Below are 23,340 nucleotides of genomic sequence, written 5' to 3'. Positions count from 1 at the left end.
GCTTGTTCAATGACAGAGGACTGGTGACAGGGGAAGAGAGGGGATTTCATTTATAGACAGGGACTGGATCAGGTCCATGCATTCCAATTGGCCTGGGCAACAACAGACTAATAGGCTGAAGGTTCTGATCACCCAAGAAATGGCAGTTAAGCGCCTGTAACTTGAGGTACCACTGTATTACTAAAAGTGAGCTACAAGTATAAAAGTGGGATACAATGTATTCCTTCAGGGGAAACTCGTTTCCATAAATAATAGGACACAATTTCAACTAAAATGCTGAAGAATTGTCAAGCCTCCCCCCCCTTTTTTTAAAATGCATAGCATATATTTCAAATATATAGCATAAAATTCTTATTGCAGTGTTGTGCCAAAGAACTACCAGCACATTCTGGCCTTGATATTTGCTGTCAAGGAGATCAATGAGAACCCCAAGGTCTTTCCAAATATCACCTTAGGATTCCACATCTATGACAGTTACTTCAATGAAAGAATGACCTATCGGGCTGCTCTGAATCTTCCCTCCACATTTATACCCAACTACAAGTGCGACACTCAGAAACACCTGGTGGCAGTTATTGGGGGACTGGACTTTGATACCTCCCTCTACATGGCAGACATATTGAGCATCTACAAGATTCCCCAGGTAAGATACTGCCTTGGACTCTTCACACTCAATCACCATGATCTTTTCTATCCAAAAACGTTTTGTAGAATTGTGACTAAAAAAGGAGGGTGGTCTTGCTCTTCACAAAATGTGTTTCCTATGGGCTTTGCAATTAAAGATGTCTGCTCTAGGTGGGCAGTCCTATTTCTCCTTCTTAAGCACACTTGCCTTTTCTCTCTGCTCTAGGTCCGAGCCCCCTGACTCCTCTAACTAGTCTGGTGTCCCAAGTGCAGTGGGACTGATGTGGTCCTGTTGGTATATTGAAGGAGGATTCAATGGCAGGACCAGTTGGTTTCTATCTCAGGCAGCAAAATGTATTAGGTGTGACCTGGCCTCACCCAAAAAACCAAGAAGTGTGGGTGGTGTGGGAGAAGGTGGCCCTCTAGATATATGAGGTTCAGACAAATTAGAGCTTTCAAAGGTCAATACTAGGATTTTCAATAGGTGACTTTCTCTTTATGTTTGGAAATGTTCCTGTTTCCTGGGCCAGTTAGAAACAAAGATCAGTAGCTTTGTCTTCCACAGCACAAAGCTTCTACTGAGGCATGCAGAGAATGGTCTGGATTGGCCAACAAAATTTGCACTTCTTCAACATTTATGAATTATGCCTCTTTATTCCTTTTAGGTCACTTATGGTTCCTTTGCTCCAGAAGATCCTGGTCAAAGCCAATCTACTTTCTTCTATAGGATGGTGCCCAATGAAGCCCATCAGTACATTGGGATTGTTGAATTACTTCTGCACTTTGGTTGGACGTGGGTTGGGCTGCTCGCAGTGGATAATGACAGTGGAGAGAGATTTATTCAGACCCTGAAACCTCTCCTCTCCCAGAAAGGCATTTGCTTGGCCTTCTCAGAGACAACCCTGAAAATGACTCATTTGACTGAGTATTATGTCAAGTATTCCCACTTGATCCAAATTTATCATGTTATTATGGAAAGTGAAGCCAAGGTTGTTGTTTTCTATGGAGGAACAACATCCATGGTTCGCTTGCGAACAATGCTAGCGCTAGGTGAAATGGAAAATATCAACAAAACATCTGTGGACAAGGTGTGGATACTGACCACACAGGTGGATTTCACAGCATTGACCTATCAAATGAGTTGGGACATGCATGTCTTCCACGGTTCCCTCTCCTTTGCAGTTCATTCAAATGTGGTACAAGGATTCAAAGCCTTTCTTCAGGGACAAAATCCTTTTGAGGCAAATAGAAATGGCTTTGTCAAGCAGTTCTGGGCACAAGTATTTCTCTGTTTCTTTCCAAACCCCAACACAGAGGAGCAGGCCAGTGGAACCTGCACTGGAGAGGAGAAGCTGGAAGATCTCCCTTCGTCTGGCTTTGAGATGAGCATAACAAGCCACAGCTATAGCATCTATAATGCTGTCTATGCCACAGCACATGCTCTACATGCCATGTTCTTTCCCGGGACCAAATACAGGGCAGCAGTGGAAGGAGGGGTGCAGAAGCTTCAGAAACTGCAGTCTTGGCAGGTAATGCCTATCATAACATACAAGTTATTTGACATGGGCTCTGAAATGTTCAAGAGTACACTGAAAATTTTCAAGTACTGACTGTAGACTAGGATACTCCGCTTAACGTAAACATAGAATTCACATGTAGGCTGAGTTTCCCCAGAGCTAAAAGGCTTTGTTGCCCATTTCCTCCTAAAGTGAACGAAAGTGACATGGACGAAGCCTGGTAGACAGCTTACTCCATGGCATTAACCCCCTTCATGCGTTGATTAAATGTCTGCATGATGGTTATATGAGGCTGGTTACCCTACGATTCTCTTCCGTGGGGTGGGAAATATCCAGGCAATGGGAACTGAAAGCCATGGATTCTTCTCTCATTTCTTCTTGGTTTGGAACGCATTAGGATTTTCCCTATAGGAGAGAAAGGAAATCATTGGCTCTCTCTGTGAATGCTCGCCTTACGAACCAATTCCAATGAGCAGATTCTGTTTGCATAGCATTCCTGCCAGTACTGAACGTTGGAGACATCCTGAGTGTCAGTAAGGAGAGACATATGCATTACTTCATAGTTCCTATTTTTCTTCCAATTCAGCTCCATCCCTTCCTTAGGACTGTCTCCTTCAACAACTCTGCTGGAGAAACGGTATCTTTCAGTGAGAGCAGGGAAGTAGAAGCTGGCTTTGATATTACCAACATAGTCACTTTTCCAAATAACTCCTTCATGAGAGTCAAGGTTGGAAGACTGGGAGGGGAGGCTGTTCCAGGCCAGCTGATTTCCATTGATGACAGCAGAATGGTGTGGCACCAAAGCTTTCACCAGGTGAGGCATAATTCCTACATCCGTGAGAGATAGGAAAAGAGAATATCTTTAACAATAAGAGATAGGAAAAGAAAATATCTTTAACAATAAGAGATAGGAAAAGAAAATATCTTTAACATTACATTCCAATAGATCACGCTCCATTTGAGATTTTTTCCCCCCAGATTTGTCAGGTTGAGTACACTTTTTGGAAAGCATGAATAGAAAAATGAGTAGTTTGGCTCTGAGTTTGGAATAAGTATTTTAGTGTCTTCCTATTTCTAGTTGGGGGTGGGTTGAAATACTACTAATTTCTGTGTGCTAAAATGTTTATGTGTTTATTTAAATGGGCAGGTTTCACCCCTTTCGTTATGTAACCCAAGTTGCCCTCCTGGTTCCAGGAAGGAAAAGAAGGAGGGGGAGCCATTCTGCTGCTATAATTGTGCTCCATGTCCACAAGGCAAGATTTCATCACAGAAAGGTAGGAGACACAATATATATACATGGTGCTTTTCAAATGTATAAAGGAGACACCTGTGGTATTTCTATTTTAACCTCAAGAGTTTCACGCTGGTAAATTTTGTAGTTGCTATCCAGAACATCTGAAATCTGAATATATTATTTTCTCTCCAGATATGGATGACTGTGTTGGGTGCCCTGAAGATCACTATCCACACAGGAACCAATCGCAATGCATTCCAAAGGCCATCAGCTTCCTGTCTTTTAAAGAGCCTCTGGGGATGAGCTTAGCATTTTTTGCTCTTTCTCTCTTTCTCCTCACAATATTAGTCCTAGTCATCTTCATTAAACATCGGGACACACCCATTGTCAGAGCAAACAATCGGGACCTCACCTACACTCTCCTCACTTCCCTCCTGCTCTGCTTCCTCTGCCCATTGATCTTCCTCAGCCCTCCAGAAAGAGTGAGCTGCCTGCTCCGACAAATGGCTTTTGGCCTTGTTTTCACAGTGACCGTTTCTTGTGTGCTGGCCAAAACGATCACGGTGGTTCTGGCCTTTGTGGCCACCAAACCAGGATCCAGAATGAGGAAGTGGGTGGGGAAAAGACTGGCAAGCTCTATTGTGATTTCTTGTTCCCTTATCCAAGCAGGCATTTGCACTGTGTGGTTAGGAACCTCTCCCCCATTTCCTGATTCTGACATGCAGTCTGTGATGAGGAAAATCATTCTAGGCTGCAACGAAGGGTCAGTTGCCCTGTTTTACTGCGTCCTGGGCTACATGGGCTTTTTGGCCATTCTCAGCTTTGTTGTGGCCTTTTTTGCCAGGAAACTGCCTGACAGCTTTATTGAGGCCAAATTCATCACCTTCAGCATGTTGTTGTTTTGTAGTGTTTGGATCTCCTTTCTTCCGGTGTACCTGAGCACCAAGGGGAAATACATGGTGGCTGTGGAGATCTTCTCCATCTTGGCCTCCAGTGCTGGTTTACTTGGTTCCATCTTTGCCCCGAAATGCTACATCATTGTGTTGAGGCCTGATCTGAACAGCAAGGAGAAGTTAATAAAGAAGAAATGACAAATTAACCTATCATCTCTGTTTATTTGTTCTATCAGAATATGGGCAAATTAATCTCTCTTTTTCTACATTGTATAACTATGTTGTATCTTATCTGTTATAATTTCTATGTGCAATTCCTTTAAAAAATCCTCTGTGGTCTCTCTGACACAGGAATTCCCAATGCTTTTTTGACCTTATGGTGCATTTGAAAAACTAAGAAGCTGGCAGAGATATTTCAACTGTTTTTTGCTAGCTAAGGAAGCTGCAGGCATTCTGACCCATGCTTAATCAATTGCGAATGTTTGAGGCTTCCTCGAGAGTTAGTGCATCTTTTGTTTATTCTCACTACCTATTTAAAGCAGTGGGAGACATTATAGTGACCCAGAGGGCCTTTAAGTAACTTTGATAGCCCGGCAATGTGTGGTCTAAAATTTATAAGATATTATTGGACCTTGAAACAGAGTTTGAACAAGTAAAATCCTCAGTGATACATTGGGCAATAGATATTGTTCATAATCTAGATATGGAAGCATGGGAATGATTGTGGAATATGGATATAAAATTTACAGCATGTTACGGTCTAAGTGAAAATTAAATGAAAATGATATATTTATGCTATCTAACACTGAGTAAATAGGCACAAATGTATAAATCTAAATCAAATAAGTGTTGGAAATGTAAAGGTACTTTTTAACATATGGGGGGGGTCTTACTGGGAAATGATATATAAATAATTGGAAAGGATGTTTAAAATAACATTTCTTAGCCTAGGATAAAAACCCTTCTGTTTTCACCACCAAACCTTTCAGGGGAGCATTTGCAACAGTTTGGCACCAATTTTGAGTGAATTGCAGATTTTCCGCAGCTTAAAGCGTTGAGGCCTGATTTATTAGCCTAGGATAAAAACCCTTCTGCTTTCACTGCCAAACCTTTAAGGAGAGCATTTGCAACAATTTGGCACCATTTTTGAGTGAATTACAGAACGTCAGATTTTTGTTAAAATTCTGACCCCACGGCTTAGGGATTTTTTCAAAAAAATGTTTTTCCGCAAGTTAAGGCATCAAGGGCTAATTGTTTGTCCGATGATAAAAACCCTTCTGTTTCCACCAAAAAAGGTTTCAGGGGAGCATTTGCAACAGTTTGGCACCATTTTTGAGTCAATTGCCGAACATCAGATTTTTTGTGAAATTCTGTCCCCGCAGGTTAGGGATTTTTTCAAAAAAAGGCATTTTCCGCAGCTTAAAGCGTTGAGGCCTGATTTGTCAAAAAAACAAAACCAGAAGCTTTTCTTTGGGGAATTATAGGGACAGAACTTATTCATGTATGGGATTACAGCAGCAAGAATATTACTCGCTCAAAAATGGAAAGAAGGAGAAGTCCCAGCAAAGGAAGAATGGATTCAAAAACTTATGGAATATGCAGATATATCAATACTGGAAAAATAAGAAATCAAGATAACAAACATTTTTTATAAAAGAATGGAAATGGTTCATTGAATATTTACAGATAAATTGTAAACAGATAAGAACACCGGCATGATTATTGTAATAACCTGCAGTTTCATAAGGGTATATATTTAAAATAGATGAATAAATGAGTAAATTAGGTTTATTTGGATATGCAGAACATATTAAAAATAAATCTAAGGAACCGCAGAAAGAGGGGGAAGGAAGTCAAGTTTTAAAATGTTAAAATGATTGTAAAACAAGTGAAATATAAAACCTGAAAAGCATTAAAAAAATTTTTTGAGTTACAATACAGATTGTCCACTCACTGCCATAAGATCACATAGTGATCACTCCAATCCCCAATCCAACATCACTGTCATATTGGCTCACTGAATATCCTCAGTAGGTATCCAACCCAACTGGTTGGCTAAACATTTTCAATCGCTACATGCCCTCCACGGACACCTCTGTGAATGGTGATGGCATTAAAATATCCTGTTCAATAAAAGAGAAAAAAAGGGAAACCAGGCCTGGATCTAAACAAAGCAAAAAAGCATTTCAGGAATATGTGTTGTAAACTTTATACAGTGGTACCTTGGAAGTCGAATGGAGTCCATTCCGGAAGTCCTTTCGACTTCCAAAAGGTTCGGAAACCAAGGCACAGCTTCCAGTTGGCTGCAGGAAACTTCTGCAGCCAATCAGAAGCTATGGAAGTCACATCAAAGAACATTCGAAAACCAGAACAATCACTTCTGGTTTTCAATCATTCGCAAGCCAAAACACTCGACTCCCAAAGCATTTGAAAACCAAGGTACGACTGTAATGGCAAATCATGTTGGCGAAAGATGGAATTCCACAACGCCATCTGGTGTCACAATGCATATAAAACACTTTTTCTTCACCATTGTGGCTGAGTCCCAGATCGTGTCAAAGGTATCTTATTTGGAGATGCCTTTGATTAGTCACCGATGGTATGTGAGGCGTTCTGATATGGCAATGCTCCAGATGTTATTAACCCAAGCCTCTACTGGTATATTAGAGGTTTCCTCCCTTGGGCAATAACTAGTCTAGTTGCTGTAAAGAGGAGGGAAATTTATTCTTTAGATTTAAGGGTAGATGTTGGAGTCAAAACTAGTGATAAACAAGGGGAAGAGGGAGGTTTTGGAACTAACAAGGTCTACCTATTCTTCTTTGTCACCAATGCAAACCACCTGTGAAACTCAGTCCCTTTCACCATTCTTTTTCCTGTCTTGGTAGGATTCTCAGTAAATTAATGAACAGATGTTTGAGTGAGAAAATTTAGGAGGTATGATAAATTATTCCACTGGTCAGCATTAATAACAGACCCACTCTTATGTTCTTTCTCACTGGTTAATACAACATGTACTTTTGTTGGTCCAAAGATGGACAGAACGGAACATTACGAGCAGGTTTTCGTGCCATCTGTTTGATGGACCTGATGTGAAGAGCCCTAGTTATTATCTCATCTGTAATTACCACTCTTGTCATTATCCCTTGGATAATGTCTCCATAGATTTCCAGACAATACCAGCCAAAGTCTAAATATAGGTATAAAAAAACCCTTTCTGCCAATCTAGGTAAGGGAGAGGGCAGAGGAAGAGGAAGGATTTCTGCTTTTCTCTTTGTCAAGTTGCAATAAAGGATTTTAATCTGTGAATTGGTGTGAGGCAGAATATTGTACTGAGCGTGGTTCATTTTCTAGATGGAACTGAGGGTGTGTGATCAGGAAGAATATTTGCCTCAGTATGTTGCTGTTTATTGTGCCCCTTCTCTTTCATCTGCCACATATGGTGTGCAAACATACAAGCTGTACCATCCATGATCGGTCCAGAATTCCACATGAATACTACCAACCTTGTGATCTTATTATTGGCGGACTTGCTTCTCACCTCCTTACTGCTTCTGACAAAGAAGACTTCAAGGAAAGGCTAACGACCAGTCAACTTCTTAATACCTTGTAAAGACTTCATATGTCATGTAATCAGATGTCACAAAAACATTCCCCAGCTCTGGCCAGGCTTACTCAGAAGCAAGTTCCACTGATTTCACTGGGATTTACTTCCAGGCAGAGGTGGGGGTGGGTGGGGAAATTGTTGCAAAGCTGAAGAGTTGGCTTGGAAAGGGGGAGGTGGAGACCCTAAATCTATGTTTTCTTAGGCAGCAACCCTAAGCAGGGATGTAGAAAGGAGGGCAGTCTGCCCCGGGTTCCATCATGGATGGGAGTGTCAAAAGGGAACAATAACTGCCCTACTAGGATGGTTCATAAAAAACTTATTTAAAAAAAATGCCTGCTCCAAAGGTTTTATCTTACTACACTAGGGATTATATAGCTATATCTGAAATTTCATGCATATCAGTTAATATCTTGACCCTCCTCTCTGAAAATAACTGTTTCCTTGGCCATTTTCATATGTCGTGAAGGCTGAAATTTCAATTCAGTGGAGCCAAAACACAATCCATCCTGTAGATTTAAGTATCTGTCCACAGTCGCCTCCTTGTTATCAGAGGTCCATAATCCACATTCCTTTGTAAGAAAATATGAAATAGCGTAAAACTATTTTTGCAGGCCAAATTTTTTTTTAAAAAATCTATGTGTGGGAGGGTGGTGACAAGAAATTTTCTGCACCGGGTACCACCTGACCTTCCTACGCCTCTGTTTTCTGCATGGCCTCTGTTGATGTCCAGGTGTGACTGTCAAAGTTTGAGGCCTTGTGCTCTTAATGTGGTGTAGGGCTATTTGGTGATGGCTTCTTGGTGAGAGGGGAAGAGAAGAAGGGGGGAAAGAGACAATTGCATCTAATATTTATAGACAGGGCCTGGTTCAGTTCCATTCACTCCAACTGGCGTGGGCAGCAAATGAAGGTTCTGATCAGTGAAGAAATGGCAGTTAACTGTCAGCTGTGAGAAGGAACATGTGGCAAAGACCAGAGAAAGCTGAGGTGAAAGTAAACAGATAAGGCTATTTATCCTCAGTGTGCTGATAATATTTTGAGGTGAGCATCAGAACAAATGAGTTGGTGGAAATTTCGGGTTAGGAAGCAGATTTCTTAAACCAATTCAACTGTCCAACCAGCCAGAAATACAACCGGAGGCTTAAGTGGCAATTTGTATTTAGCAGTTGTTTAACCAATCTGTGAGTGAATTGGGCAGGAGTGGAGGTTTAGGGAATCTGGTCAGAGGATGGTGTCAGCAACAGCATCACTTGAATCTCGTTCAGGTACATGTAGGACCCTTAAGTAAATATATGTACAGTGGTACCTCAGGTTAAGTTCTTAATTCGTTTGGGAGGTCCATCCTTAACCTGAAACTGTTCTTAACCTGAAGCACCACTTTAGCTAATGGGGCCTCCTGCTGCTGCTGCGTCGCCGGAGCCCGATTTCTGTTCTCATCCTGAAGCAAAGTTCTTAACCTGAGGTACTATTTCTGAGTTAGCAGAGTCTGTAACCTGAAGCGTATGTAACCTGAAGCATATATAACCCGAGGTACCACTGTATTTTCTTATTAGAGGGGGGGGGATTCAAATCAGTTCACATTTAAACATGAACCTGCCAGATTTCTCATGCTCTAAAAAGATGTTGAAATCAAAAGAGAGCCATCATTTGAAATTCACCCTTCTCCAAATTTTAGTGTACTTCTCCAGCCTAACAATGTATACAAAAATGTGTATCCTGGGGTAAAATGACCCCAAAATTCATGTATTAGTGAAAGTGTTATACAAGTGGAATACAATGCATTCTTTTAACAGAACTTGCAGATATTTGTATATTAGGGCACAATTTGCACTGACATGCCATGAAGAATCATCATGTGGCCCTTAAAAATTGTATAGCACACATTTGATACAATTGCATACAATGATACAGCATAAAATTCTCTGTGCAGTGTGTTGCCAAAGAACTACCAGCATATCCTAGCCTTGGTGTTTGCTGTCAAGGAGATCAATGAGAACCCCAAGATCTTACCAAATATCACCTTAGGATTCCACATCTATGACAGTTACTTTGATGAAAGGATGACCTACTTGGCTACTCTGAACTTCCCATCCACACTTGTACCCAACTACAAGTGCTTCACTCAGAAACCTCTGATGGCAGTTATTGGAGGACTTGACTTTGCAACCTCCCTCCTAATGGCAAACATCTTGAGCATCTACAAGATCCCCCAGGTAAGTTCCCCTTTGGAGACTTCTCACTTATTCACCATGATCTTTTCTATCCAGAAAGGTTTTGTATAGTAAAAAATAGTTGTGACTGACAAAGGAGAGTGATCCTGCCCTCTACAAAAAGTGTTTCCAGTGTGCCTCACACAATTAAATAAAATGTTTAGCATAAAGCTGTCAGATAGTATTCTCCCCCCCCCGCCCATATATAATTTTTATTAAGTTTAACAATTTTATATTCAACACAATCATCAATACTACAAAAAGGAACATATGAATTCTCATCTCCCCCACCCCTCTCCCATGACTTCCCTCAATTTCTTCTTCTGGTTCTTTAAATATTTACTTCTCCTGCCTGTCTTGTTCTACCTTGATTTTGTAATCTTTTAATTAAATATTGTTATATTCTTATCGTTTTGTACCATGTTTTTTCCAGTTACATCTTACACTTTGCTATTTTCCCATGATCACATCTTCATTTTTATGCTTGTTTTCTTAGTTGTGAGTGTTTACTCAAACCCTGATAGTGAGTCCACTTTTTTACAATGTTTCTGTAAATACAACATAAATGGTTCCCAGTCCTTTTAAAAGTCTCTATTGTCCATGTCTCTTAGTTTCCCAGTTAGCTTCGCCATTTCAGCATATTCCATCAGTTTTTGTTGCCATTCTTCTTCTGTTGGTATCTTGCCATCTTTCGGCTAGTAGCATCCTGGCCACTGTTGTAGCATACATACGGTAAATAATTTCTTCCACTCTTTTGGCAAGTCTTGGCCTGTAATGCCTAAGGAAAAAAGCTTCTGGTCTTTTAACAAAGGTTGTCTTAAACAACCTTAAACCTTTTTCTTTTCATTATAAATCATTTCCCAATAACTTTTGATTATTTTACAGTTCCACCACACGTGATAAAACGTGCCTTCACCTGTCAGATAGTATGGACCCATCAGCAACATTTAAACATGTTTGCTGTAGGTGGTCATTCCTCTTCCCCTTTCTTAAGCCTTTTCTCTCTGCTGGGTGTCTGAGCAGTGTATGCTACATGCCTCCCCTGACTCCTCTAGTTAGTCTGGTGTCTCAAGTGCAGTGGGTGATGTGATCCTATTTGTTGCGTTGAAGTAAGATTCAATGGCAGCAGAATGTCTGGTGGAACCTTTCTGCAACCCACTGAAAATTGGGGTGCATACCTAGAAAATATTAGAAGGAAATCCAGATTGCAATCCAGAATCTTGTGGTGAGCTCCTGCTCCTGTTTATTCTGGCAAGTCATCACACAACTGGAAGGATTAGTAGAGCACCTGCAGTGAATGTAGAAGGTCCTAGGCTCAGTCCGTGGCATCTTTGATTAGGTCTCCTACCACTCCACCTAATCAGTGGCGAGCTAGATGGATCAATGGTCTGACACAGCAGTAGGCAACTTCCTGTGTTCATCTGAGGCATTTAGCTGTGGGATGCTTTGAATCACAACAGTAGCAGTAGCAGGAGGGGGTAGCAGTCATAGTAGGGTGCGTGTGGGACAGAGACTGAGCTAGAATCCATCTCGGGATGCTTCCAGGCTGTTACTATGTTTGAATAAGATTCAGTCACATACCAGCAAATTCAGGTTATGCAGTTAAAGGTGATCTGGAGGTTTTGTGAGCAACCCCCCCCCCAAGTGTTGCCAACTTGAAAAAATATGGGGGGCAGGCAAGACCCTTCCTGCAAAATGACACAGTGCGCACACACCATTTGAATGGTAATGCCCATCACCTGTGGGAGGGGAGGGCAGCCCCCTGAAATGATTTAATTGGGGAGTCCAAGGCGTTGGCCCCTATAGTGTGGCATAACATTTGCTTGATGCCGCGTTGTTCAACCACCTCCTGCATTTCTGTGGGTTCAACTAGATGACCCTTGTGTTCTCTTCCAACTCTGCAATTCTAGGATTCTTTGAAACTGCCCCACACATTGTGGCCCTTGAGCGGGACTCTGTGGGTTAGGGGTTTGACAAAAGTAGGGAAGGGAAATTAAGACACCATGAAATGAGAAGGTGAAATGCTGTGGTGAAGCTAGGGTACAGGGAAGTAGCAGTGCAGGAAAACAAGGAGAACAAACTGGAAAGAGAAAGGGAGTAGGTGGGAGAGAAAAGCAGGACCGCACGGAAACAAAGAGAAGCAACTGGAGAAGGAAAAATGGGGTGGGGAGAGGAGAGGAGAGGGAAAGAGGGTATGCAAGGAGGCAGAGGCTGACAAGCACTCCATGCAGAAAAGATCTGCCGCCCTCCCAGTTTTCCAGTGCCTTCTTTCCTGGGGCAACTGTCTCAACTCACCTTATAATTAGACAGGAAGCGCATGCGCAATCAATTTATGGATTATGCCCCTTTATTTCCTTTTAGCTCACTTATGGCTCCTTTGCCCCAGAGGATGCTGGTCAAAGCCAATCTACCTCCTTCTACAAGATGGTGCCCAATGAAGGCCATCAGTACACTGGGATCATTGAGTTACTTCTGCACTTTGGTTGGACGTGGGTTGGGCTGCTCGCTGTGGATAATGACAGTGGAGAGAGATTTATTGAGACCCTGAAACCTCTCCTCTCCCAGAAAGGCATTTGCTTGGCCTTCTCAAAGAAAACCCCCAAAATCACATATTTGGCAGAGTATTATGATCTGCAGTCCTACTCAATCCAAATTTATCAAGCTATGATGGAAAGTAAAGCCAAAGTTGTTGTTTTCTATGGAGAAACAATCTCTATGACTGACTTGAAAGAAATGGTAACACTCGGTGAATTGGAAAATGTGACCAAGACACCTGAGGGCAAGGTGTGGATACTGACAGCACAGGTGGATTTCACAGCACTGACCTATCAAATGAACTGGGATATGCAAGTCTTCCATGGTTCCCTCTCCTTTGCGGTTCATTCAAATATGGTGCAAGGATTCAAAGCCTTTCTTGAGGTCCAAAATCCTTTTGAGGCAAATGGAAATGGCTTTGTCAAGCAGTTTTGGGAACAAGCATTTCTCTGTTTATTTCCAAACTCCAATACAGAGGAGCAGGCCAGTGGAACCTGCACTGGAGAGGAGAAACTGGAAGATCTCCCTTCATCTGGCTTTGAGATGAGCATAACGGGCCACAGCTATAGTCTCTATAATGCTGTCTGTGCCACAGCACATGCTCTACATGCCATGTTCTTGTCCAGGACCAAATACAGGGCAGCGGTGGAAGGAGGAATGCAGGAGCTTCAGAAATTCCAGCCTTGGCAGGTAATTCCTTTCATGAGATATATTTTATTTGACATGGGCAATGATGTGTAAAACAGTACACTAAAAATGTTTGAGCACTTTGTGCAGGATCAGAATCTCCCCTTGTTTGCAGAGAAGTTACTCATGAAGGAGTAGCACAGTGTAGGATCAGAGCGTCCCGCTTACAGTTGTTAAGCAGGAGGATCCAATCCTGCAGGGCGCTGTGTTTTTGTAAGCAGCTGTCTTTGCAGAGAAATTGTCAGTGCAGGATGATCCGATCTCGCACTGTTCTGCTCCGTCACAAGCAGCCTCTCTGCATATAAGTTAATTGGAAGATCCGATCCTACACTGAAAGGTAGGCCCACGCAGAGAGTGGAGCGGCTGGGTACACTTGCCCTGTTCATCAGAAAGCTAAGCTGGTCAGGGGGCCCTGCCAGGGCTTGCTGAACTTACACTATCATGCCAAGAACACCATGTGCATCCCAGCTGCCCCATGCCTCAGACAAGCTCTACATGGGCTACCTGATTAGAAAAGGGAGAGTTTGCAACTGAGGAAAAATCTAGGGAAGAGCAAACACAGCACCCACAGAGGTTGTCCCTGGCCAGCAAAAAACAAGTAATGAAGAGGGCTTAGTGAATTTCTTTAAAGCTGTTTTTTGCATCTTAGCTGAGATCATTAAGGAAGTCGTTTTTGTTGGAAATCCCGGGAAGCCAAGACCCAAGTTTTGGGTAAGGAAACCATAGAGATTTAACATAAGAAAACATGCACCGATCAAAACACAGAAATATAGGCTGCGAAACTTTCAGATGTGCTCTTTCCAGTGAATCCCACTGAAGGTTATAATATAGTTTACTTACAAAATTCTTCAAAGGTAACATTCATGTGCTTTTCCATATAGAAGTCAGAAAAAATCTGCACAGGCAGTAAAATATAACTTGATTACAAAATGGTAATAGTTCCTAAACAATTGGTATAGAAAACACTAGTTTCATATTCCATTCTTATCTGAAACAAGAGAGGCAGATTAAATCCATGTGACTGGAGGGAGCAGAGAATTCACACTTAGGCTGAGTTTCTTCCCAAAATGAGGGAGCCTGGCAGGACAGCTTACTCCATGGTATTAACCCCTTCATGCTGAGTATATGAGGCTGGTTGCCCTCTTGCAACAGCGGCAGATATCCAAGCAGTGTGTCCTAAAAGCCATGGATTTTTTTCCTCATTTCTTTTTGTTCCAGAAAGCATTGAGATTTTCTCCATAGGAAACAATAGAAATCATCAGCGCAATAGGCAAATTCTCCGCTTACTAACCATTTATCAGGGATAGCTTACTTTTGCATGGCAGTATCTATGTGTACTGACAGTCTGGAGACATCCTGAGTGCCAGTAAGGAAAAACATTTACATTACTTCATAGTTACTACTTTTTCTTCCAATGCAGCTGCATCCCTTCCTCAGGACTGTCTCCTTTAACAACTCTGCTGGGGAAACAGTATCTTTTGGTGAGAACAAGGAAGTAGAAGCTGGCTTTGATATTACCAACATGGTCACTTTTCCAAATAACTCCTTCGTGAGGGTCAAGGTTGGAAGGGTGGGTGTGGAATCTGCCCCAGGCCAGCAAATTTCCATTGATGACAACAGAATGGTGTGGCACAGAAGCTTTCACCAGGTGGGGCATAACTCCTACATCCATGAGATACAGGAAAACAGAGCGTTGTTGCATTTAGAGATCATCAGTTCAGCTCATCCCTGGCTTTCAGCCTGATTCAAAGCATTTCCCTTTGCAATACCTAAGAAAGTAAGATGAACTTGTGGGGTCAGGCCAATGACCCATCTTGTCCAGCATAACACCAGTGGCCAGCCTTGGCCAGCATCTGCATATGGCATAAACATGGCTGTTGGGCTGGGGCTTTCTCTATCCCGGGGTTTTTACATGAGCCTTTTGTCAAGAATAAAGTGTTTATTGCTCAGGTGGGAAGGAAGCATGGGCCATGTAGGTTTGTGGGTAGCTGCCCTGTGTCACCAACCATAGAATGAGGAAAGGGGCTTCTTAGATTGTGGAAAACTCAAAACAATAAATAAGGGCAAAGGAATAAATAAAATCAGCTGTCCCCCAAGAAGACTCACTTGGCACCTTCTCTACATATCTTTAGGTACCATGTAAAAACATTCCTATTCTCTCAGGTGGTTATTGTATTGAACTATGTATGGCCAGGGGACTCGGGTGGCGCTGTGGGTTAAACCACTGAGCCTAGGACTTGCCGATCAGAAGGTCAGCGGTTCGAATTCCCGCAACGGGGTGAGCTCCTGTTGCTCAGTCCCTGCTCCTGCCAACCTAGCAGTTCGAAAGCACGTCAAAGTACAAGTAGATAAATAGGTACCGCTCCGGCGTTTCCGTGCGCTGCTCTGGTTCGCCAGAAGTGGCTTAGTCATGCCAGCCACATGACCCGGAAGCTGTACGCTGCCTCCCTCGGCCAATAAAGCGAGATGAGCGCCACAACCCCAGAGTCAGTCACGATTGGACCTAATGGTCAGGGGTCCCTTTACCTATGTATGGCCAACCAGATGTCTGCTGGTAACCCACAAGCTGAACATGAATGAACACAAGACCACTCTAACACTTGTAGATCACCTCAGTCCTCTCCAAGAACCATGAGTTTTTACATGTCCTATGACTGGGGTTGGAGAATGTATTACATTATGTATGGAGATAATGGGGGCAGAGCTGGTGAGGATGAGCCCCCAATCCACTTCCCACCCTGAGCCCTCATGCATTCCTTCTGAATGCCGAAAGGGGGCTCATAGAGAGTCAGCTTTGGCATTATTTTTTAAAATCATGAAGAGCAGAATAAGTAACTTAGTGTCTTCCTGCTTCTAGCTGGAAGGAATAGGAAGCCAAAAGTGCTGCTAATTTCTGTGTGCTAAACTGTTTATGTGTTTCGTTAAATGGGCAGTTTCCACCCCTTTCTGTGTGTAACCCAAATTGCCCTCCTGGTACCAGCAAGAAAAAGAAGGAGGGGGAGCCATTCTGCTGCTATGATTGTGTTCCTTGTCCTCCAGGCAAGATTTCATCACAGAAGGGTAAGAGACACAAGATAAATACCTTTCAAACATAAGTTATATTAGAAGTTGTGGAGAAAATTAATTAAATAATTAGCATTAGGTACATTTTTGTATTTATTGTTTGTTTGGAGAATATATCAAATTTTTTTAGAGGATTAGACATTTTGCAGGGTAACTATACAGTGGTACCTCGGGTTAAGTACTTAATTCATTCCGGAGTCCGTACTTAACCTGAAACTGTTCTGAACCTGAAGCACCACTTTAGCTAATGGGGCCTCCTGCTGCTGCCGCGTCGCTGGAGCACGATTTCTGTTCTCATCCTGAAGCAAAGTTCTTAAACCAAGGTACTATTTTGGGGTTAGCAGAGTCTGTAACCTGAAGCGTATGTAATCTGAAGTGTATGTAACCCGAGGTACCACTGTACTGTACTTGGGTTCATGTGTTGGTTCAAGAAGTGCAATTTAGATAACTTTCCCATTCAAATAGTAACAAAATTAAATTTCTCCTCCATCCCTCTTTATAGACAGCCCCCATAACGGACACTGTCCTAAAAGGAAAATGTTTGTTACGCATTACTTAAGTTCTTCCCGTCGAAAGGTTCTTTCCGGTGTTTAGTCAGAATCTCATTTCTTGTAATGTGAAAAAAGGAGATATCTGTGATATTTCTAATTTATCCTTAAGAGTACCATACTAGCAGCTTAGTAATCACTCTCAAACACATCTGAAATAATAATACATTACTTTCTTTCCAGACATGGTTGACTGTGTTGCATGCCCAAAGGACCACTATCCACGCAGAGACCAATCACAATGCATTCCAAAAACCATCAGCTTCCTGTCTTTTAAAGAGCCTCTGGGGATGAGCTTAGCGTTGATTGCTCTTTCACTCTCTCTCCTCACAGTGGTGGTCCTAGTCATCTTCATTAAACATCAGGACACACCACTTGTCAGAGCAAACAATCGGGACCTCACCTACGCTCTTCTCACTTTCCTCCTGCTCTGCTTCCTCTGCCCATTGATCTTCCTCAGCCCTCCAGAAAGAGTGAGCTGCCTGCTCCGACAAATGGCTTTTGGCCTTGTTTTCACAGTGACCGTTTCTTGTGTTCTGGCCAAAACGATCACGGTGGTTCTGGCCTTTGTGGCCACCAAGCCAGGATCCAGAATGAGGAAGTGGGTGGGGAAAAGACTGGCAAGCATCATTGTGATTTCTTGTTCCCTTATCCAAGCAGGCATTTGCAGTGTGTGGTTAGGAACGTCTCCCCCATTCCCTGATTCTGACACGCAGTCTGCGATGAGGGAAATTATTCTAGGCTGCAATGAAGGGTCAGTTGCCCTGTTTTACTGTGTCTTGGGCTACATGGGCTTGTTAGCCATTATCAGCTTTGTTGTGGCCTTTTTTGCCAGGAAACTGCCTGAGAGCTTCAATGAGGCCAAATTCATCACCTTCAGCATGTTGTTGTTTTGTAGTGTTTGGATCTCCTTTGTTCCAGTGTCACTGAGCACCAAGGGGAAATACATGGTGGCTGTGGAGATCTTCTCCATCTTGGCCTCCAGTGCTGGCTTACTGGGCTCCATCTTTTTCCCCAAATGCTACATCATTGTGTTGAGGCCTGAACTGAACAGCAAGGAGTGCTTAATAAAGAGGAAATAGCAAATGAGCATATCCTCTCTGTTTTTTGTTCTATGAAAATATGGGCACCTGCATCATATAATTACCTTGCATTTTATGGCAGGTATCCTTTGGAAATCTACATTTAAACATTTGGCTATGTGTCCTTTGTTAAATCTGAATCAAGTAACTCTTTTGGATATAGTTTTTGTTTTGGACTTTGAGTGGGACATATAGCTTGAGTCACTGGATTCTCCTTTCATCACATTGTATAAAGAGAAGAACATCAATATATTTCTATATAATGATGGAAGAAAAACACCCAAAATAATAAATTGTCTTCAAAAATTGCCAACAGAAGAAAATGCCTGCTCGCTTTGAGGAGGGGTAGAAGGAGCGGTTATCCTCCATGAACTTAGAATAACAAAATGAACACTATACAATAAGAATTTCTAGTTTGTTTGTATTGCTTGCTCAAGGATTGCTTGCTCAAGCTATAAGGCCCAAGTTTAGAAGCTTGGAGCATCCAGCTCAGACATACTTTCTTCTTGGGGGAAAAATAATGAGTTTGTTAACCCTTCCTTTCCTGGAACAGGCAATCTTGCCCTGTTCCTGAGGCATTTATCTGCAGAATGCTTTCATTCCCAGCAGTAGCTGGAGGAGGCAGCAGCTGTAGTGGAAGGGGGAAAGAAAGCATCATGCATCAAGTGCTTGTTCTAGAATCAAGGCGACCTCTGTGAATCTCAGAGTCCCCCCGGACTGTCGGTATTTTTGAGCTGAATACATATCAGCAAATTCAGGTTCTGCAGTTAAAGCTGACTTGGAAAGTGTGGGATAATGTGTGCAACACCCTCTAACCACCTGACAAATGAATCAGAATGAATACTAAATGAACAGCTGGCATTGTCTAACCACCCCACAAACTTTGTAGAATCCCATTGGAGCGAATATTCAAATAGACTATCTGGAGATGCCCTCAAAGCAATATTGGGCTGCTGGCTTCTCATTCTTTTGTACTGTTAACAAATAGATCTAGTAAACAGTGAATTGTGTACATTTTATGCAGTGAAATTGTTCACTATTTGTAACAGTTAATGCACCGTGGGCATAATCTAGGAAGAGTTAGTCTTGGCTAAAGCTCATTTCAAGTTATGGAGTATGACCCGGGCTACAATTCTGAGACTGCTTTCTTGGAAGTAAGTTGCACTGAAAGAACTTTTGAATAAGTAAGTTTTCAGCTGAGCTGCTGCTTTTATTAAAGCCCCTTCCGAGCTCGAGAGGAGGGGGGGTTGCGGGCCATCCCCTCCCCCCCCCCGAGCGGTGACACCCGTGGGATCCTAGTTGGCGTACTTCAACAGGACTCCCACGGCTTGTGGATAACCCTTCCCGGTCCACATGCCGGGTAGTCGATAGGAGCCAATGCCTAAGGCCAATACCTTCCAATTCCTGTAATCAATAAAGTTGTGGCCTTTTTATGCCCATTAACCTTAATTAACGTGTCACATGTCTTCATTTCACTGGGGGGAGGGGTCTCGCCACGCAATAGCCAGTCTTATTGATTTCTGGTATGTGTGTTTACCTAAAATTCAGTGGATAACAACATTGGTCTTTTTACCAGGCTTGTTTTTTTAAGATGGGACGGGATGTGTCTGAATGAACAGTTTGGAGAAAGAACACTTTGAACATGAGTGAAATTCAGCTCCATTTTATTAGGAAATACAATACCACCACACTTTATTTGAAAAAATGTCAAACAATAAGATTGGTAAATAAAAATTAGAATTATATTCCATGACCTGCTTTGGATACTGAATACACCTGGGCAATTGTAAAGTTTCATCTTGATACCGCAAGGATGTTAATTTATCATTTTCTGGCTGTTTGCTATTTAATTTTTATTTATTACATTTATATATCGCCTCCCCAACGAGTTCTCTGTATGATTTACATAGATACAGTCCTCCAGGCAGTCTACATATCTCCAACACTGAGGTTCTATCAGAAATATGAATAGTGCAATTTGCAACACGATCCTTCATTTTGGCAGGAAAAACCAGAAAATTATTTTGGGGTGGGTGGGGGGAAATACCTGGATATTCTCATACGAACCATAGGACGAACACTGCAGTTTAGTTATGTGCCAGTATGGTGTAATGGATAGACTATTGGATTTGGATCAGGGAGTTCTGTGTTAAAATCATTGCTTTAAAAAAAAAAGAAGGCACAGGGAAAACCAAGAATGCCACAACCAATATAATGAAATAGGTGGCATATATTGCTAGGATATTTTGATCATTCAGCCACCATTTGGCAAGAGGGCTGTGTCTCCAAGTGACACTCACAGCTGTTTGTTCTATTTCCAGAACCTTTGCTCAGCCATGAAGCTTAAAGGATGGTATTAGATAGGTCACTAAGCACAAATGTGTGAAACCTTTCTGCTATGATGGTTCAAGCTTCCCCTGCACCCCCCTTGCCTTCACTCCTCACACAACAGTTTCCAAATTTAAATCTATCTTTGGTGCTTTGATTTTTTCAAAGTTCGACATTTTTGTACTTGCTTTTGTTTGTTTTTTACTGCCGAAAAATTGTTCCAAAAGGTATGGGTGGTGGCAGGAGCTGCTTTTGTGACAGACGCAATCTGCACTGTGCAATCCAGTTTCTGCTGAAAACCAGAATATCTATCTTGTGGCGGGTGGGGGTGGGGAGTATGGCAGAGGTGCTCAAATTGTAGTATGCGTATTTCCATATTGGAGTTTACTTTTAAATTATGGTCTGTACACACCTTCATTCTCGCCTAAGCTTGGCTCACAGAATTCTCAGGAGAGGGGGGATAAAATGGGATAGCTCCAGGAATGTCACTATGAGCTCATTGTAGGGAATGAAGCAATGCAGATCTGATCAGAGCAGGAGAAGAAGGATCGCTCGATCACTTAGCCTATTTCATATGAACGAGTCTGCCACTGCTCATATGAAAGAGCTACTGTGGGATAATTTTTTTTATTGTTGCATTAAGTATTTGTGACATTCTTTAATAATCACATAGAGGTAGAACAGGCAAATTAAAGGGGGGTGGATGAGACAGATCACAAAAGCATGTAAGCAAAGGGAAGGGAAGCTAGATCAACAGGAAGAAAACGGAAGAGTAAAAACAAGACGTGAAATAGTGAGATTGTAAAGCCAATTCACATATTCCTGGCGTGGCTGCTTGAAGTGTTTTGTGCTCAGTATCTCCCTGCTTGTGGGGAGTAAGTAGTTCACGCACAGTCCACAAACTAAACCCAGCAACCACATTTACATTGCTGGGCTAAGGCACTGAAAGCAAAACCCCATAGTCTTCACGGCCTGTGCAGTGTTTTCAAGCAGGTTTCCAGTAGCTGACACACACCTGAGTCAACTGGCCCAGAGAATGGGAGAGGGTGTGACAGAGAGAGAGAGAGAGAGAGAGAGAGAGAGAGAGAGAGAGAAAGAAAGAAAGAAAGAAAGAAAGAAAGAAAGAAAGAAAGAAAGAAAGAAAGAAAGAAAGAAAGAAGACTGTGAGGTTGTGCACATGCCAGGACTGAGAAATCGAAGAAACAAACAATAGGCAATCCTGACACAGGGGTTAAAAACAACAGAAAAATATGGACTCCACAAAGAGACAACTAAGCAACTGAAAATAATGGCCAGGAAGGAAGAGTCAGCAAGAAATAAAAGAACAGAGATAAGCATGTGCGGTTGAAGTGAGAGTTGACAAGCATGCATAAAGGGAGAAGAAAGGATTGCATGAGAGAAAGGAAGTCAGCAGCAAAGTAAAAAGTGTGGGAGAGCAAGAAATGGAGTGACCCAAAGTTTCTCATTTCAATGAACTGGTCCTTACTCCAGAATATAAGATAACCACAAAAGTACTCACAAAAAACAAAACAGCTTTACAGAACCTTAAAAGATTAACAGATCTGGCAACAGCTAGACCTTCATCAGATGCATGAAGACACATGAGTTTGTCCTTGCTCACGGATAGCCTCCCAATCTAACGTGGCTATTCAGCAACAGGATATTTGCCAAACGCATAAATCTAGGGCCCTGCCACAAACTCAGTTGCTGCCTTTGCTCCCAAATCCACCCAGGCAACATTATAAAGCTGCCAATCCATGGGATGCTATTAGATTCCCTTTTGTTGGTCCTGTTAAACAGACCAACATGGATACTCGCTCACAGAAATAGGCACGTTTTCCTTATGTTCCTACACTGTACTGCACCTTTGCTAACGGCTTGAGGAAGCATCACAAGTCAAGCTGGATGGAAAGCAGGGATGGAAACAAACTGAATTTGTGGGTGTACAGTCCTACAGTAGAGGAAGGAAGGAAGAGAAGCTCAGCAGAAAAGAAGGGTAATAGGCAGCAGGCAGAAATGAAAGCAGCCAAAGAGGAGGCAGTCGAGCAAAAAGCAAGCAAATAAAACAGAGCAGTTAAAAGCAGCAAGAAGGTAAGCAAGGAGAAATGGCATAGGATAGAAAACAGGATGGGATGCAGGAATTAGAGGCAGGGTGATGGGGGAACAGATGAGCATAGGAAACTATGTGCTGGTCTCCAACTGGCGGGTTAGGATTCTCAGCTGGGTACCACCTCAGTCTAACGATGGGTTCTACCAGTGGCACACTCACAATTTTTGCTTTGCTTAAAAGGGGTTGTTGCCTTTTAAGAGGGGAGTGAGAGGTTGAGAAAAGCAGAAGGAGACAGCAAAAAATAAAGGGGTAAACAAGAGGAGAGAAGGAAAAAGACGGCAAGATCGGCAGTAAGAAATGTGAAAGTGGGTCCCATGTTGCAGCTCAAAGCCAAGTAGACACTCTGGAAAATTTGGTTGAAACAGAGGATGAGCAGAGTCACAAGTAAGAGCACCAACAGCCTAGGCAGGTTAAGCAGAAAACAGCAAGGTACATGTCAGCCCCTCATATTTTGGCATCAGATGTGAATGCTGTTAATGTGGGAGAAGAATTCAGAAAAAATAAAAGAGACATATCGGTCAGTGCTAGTTTTACAGATGTGAATGCAACAGGTTTAAAGCTGAAAGTGATTTTAGCATGTGTGGAATGCTCACCCCAGGAAGGCTTGCTGGACACCTTCCTTTAGGCATCAAACAAAACTAACTATTCCTCTTCTCACAATTAGCCTTTGGCTAATTAAACAATCTATGGTCTCTACAAGTGTGGGGGGGGTATTGTTTTCGTTTGTGGACATGTATTTTTGTGTTTTTATGTTGTGATTCTTGGATGAAGGGTGGTATAGAAATTTAATAAATAAAATAATAAATAAATAAATAGATGTGTGAAGACAGCTTGGGTAAAGGATCAGTTGCTGAGCAAGCAAGATCTGGAAGCAAAGTGAAGGTGAGGAGAAGGCAGGCAAAGGAGAG

The 23,340-nt window shown here is 42.3% G+C and overlaps 1 protein-coding gene across 3 annotated transcripts; it reads left to right on the top strand.

Moving 5' to 3' along the window:
* The first annotated feature begins 594 nt into the window (after positions 1 to 594).
* On the top strand, positions 595 to 18,001 carry LOC309354108 (vomeronasal type-2 receptor 26-like). 3 transcript variants are annotated; one of them, XM_081883959.1, is made up of 7 exons: positions 595 to 643; positions 3,289 to 3,415; positions 9,800 to 10,082; positions 12,441 to 13,304; positions 14,722 to 14,949; positions 16,235 to 16,361; positions 17,096 to 18,001. In XM_081883959.1, exons 2-7 carry the CDS (start codon positions 3,384 to 3,386, stop codon positions 17,992 to 17,994), a joined length of 2,433 nt encoding a protein of 810 aa, XP_081740085.1. In that variant the 5' UTR covers positions 595 to 643; positions 3,289 to 3,383; the 3' UTR covers positions 17,995 to 18,001. The 3 variants fall into 3 exon arrangements, with proteins under 3 accessions (XP_081740085.1, XP_081740087.1, XP_081740086.1); XM_081883961.1 differs by lacking the exons at positions 595 to 643; positions 3,289 to 3,415 and adding an exon at positions 6,404 to 6,707; XM_081883960.1 differs by lacking the exons at positions 595 to 643; positions 3,289 to 3,415 and adding an exon at positions 8,616 to 8,910.
* Positions 18,002 to 23,340: the final 5,339 nt, after the last annotated feature.

This window comes from Podarcis melisellensis, assembly GCF_964234715.1.
Source record: "Podarcis melisellensis genome assembly, chromosome: 13".
Classification (NCBI taxonomy): Eukaryota; Metazoa; Chordata; class Lepidosauria; order Squamata; family Lacertidae; genus Podarcis; species Podarcis melisellensis.
Note: the sequence above shows the minus strand (reverse complement) of the source record. Positions and strands in the feature narration are given on the sequence as shown.

Excerpts from the sequence above, each read along its gene's own strand:
- LOC309354108 (XM_081883959.1), top strand. The coding sequence starts at position 3,384 with ATGTCCACAAGGCAAGATTTCATCACAGAAAG. Across the intron at positions 10,083-12,440 it reads GCATCTACAAGATCCCCCAG|CTCACTTATGGCTCCTTTGC; the intron begins GTAAGTTCCCCT and ends ATTTCCTTTTAG. Across the intron at positions 14,950-16,234 it reads GGCACAGAAGCTTTCACCAG|TTTCCACCCCTTTCTGTGTG; the intron begins GTGGGGCATAAC and ends TTAAATGGGCAG.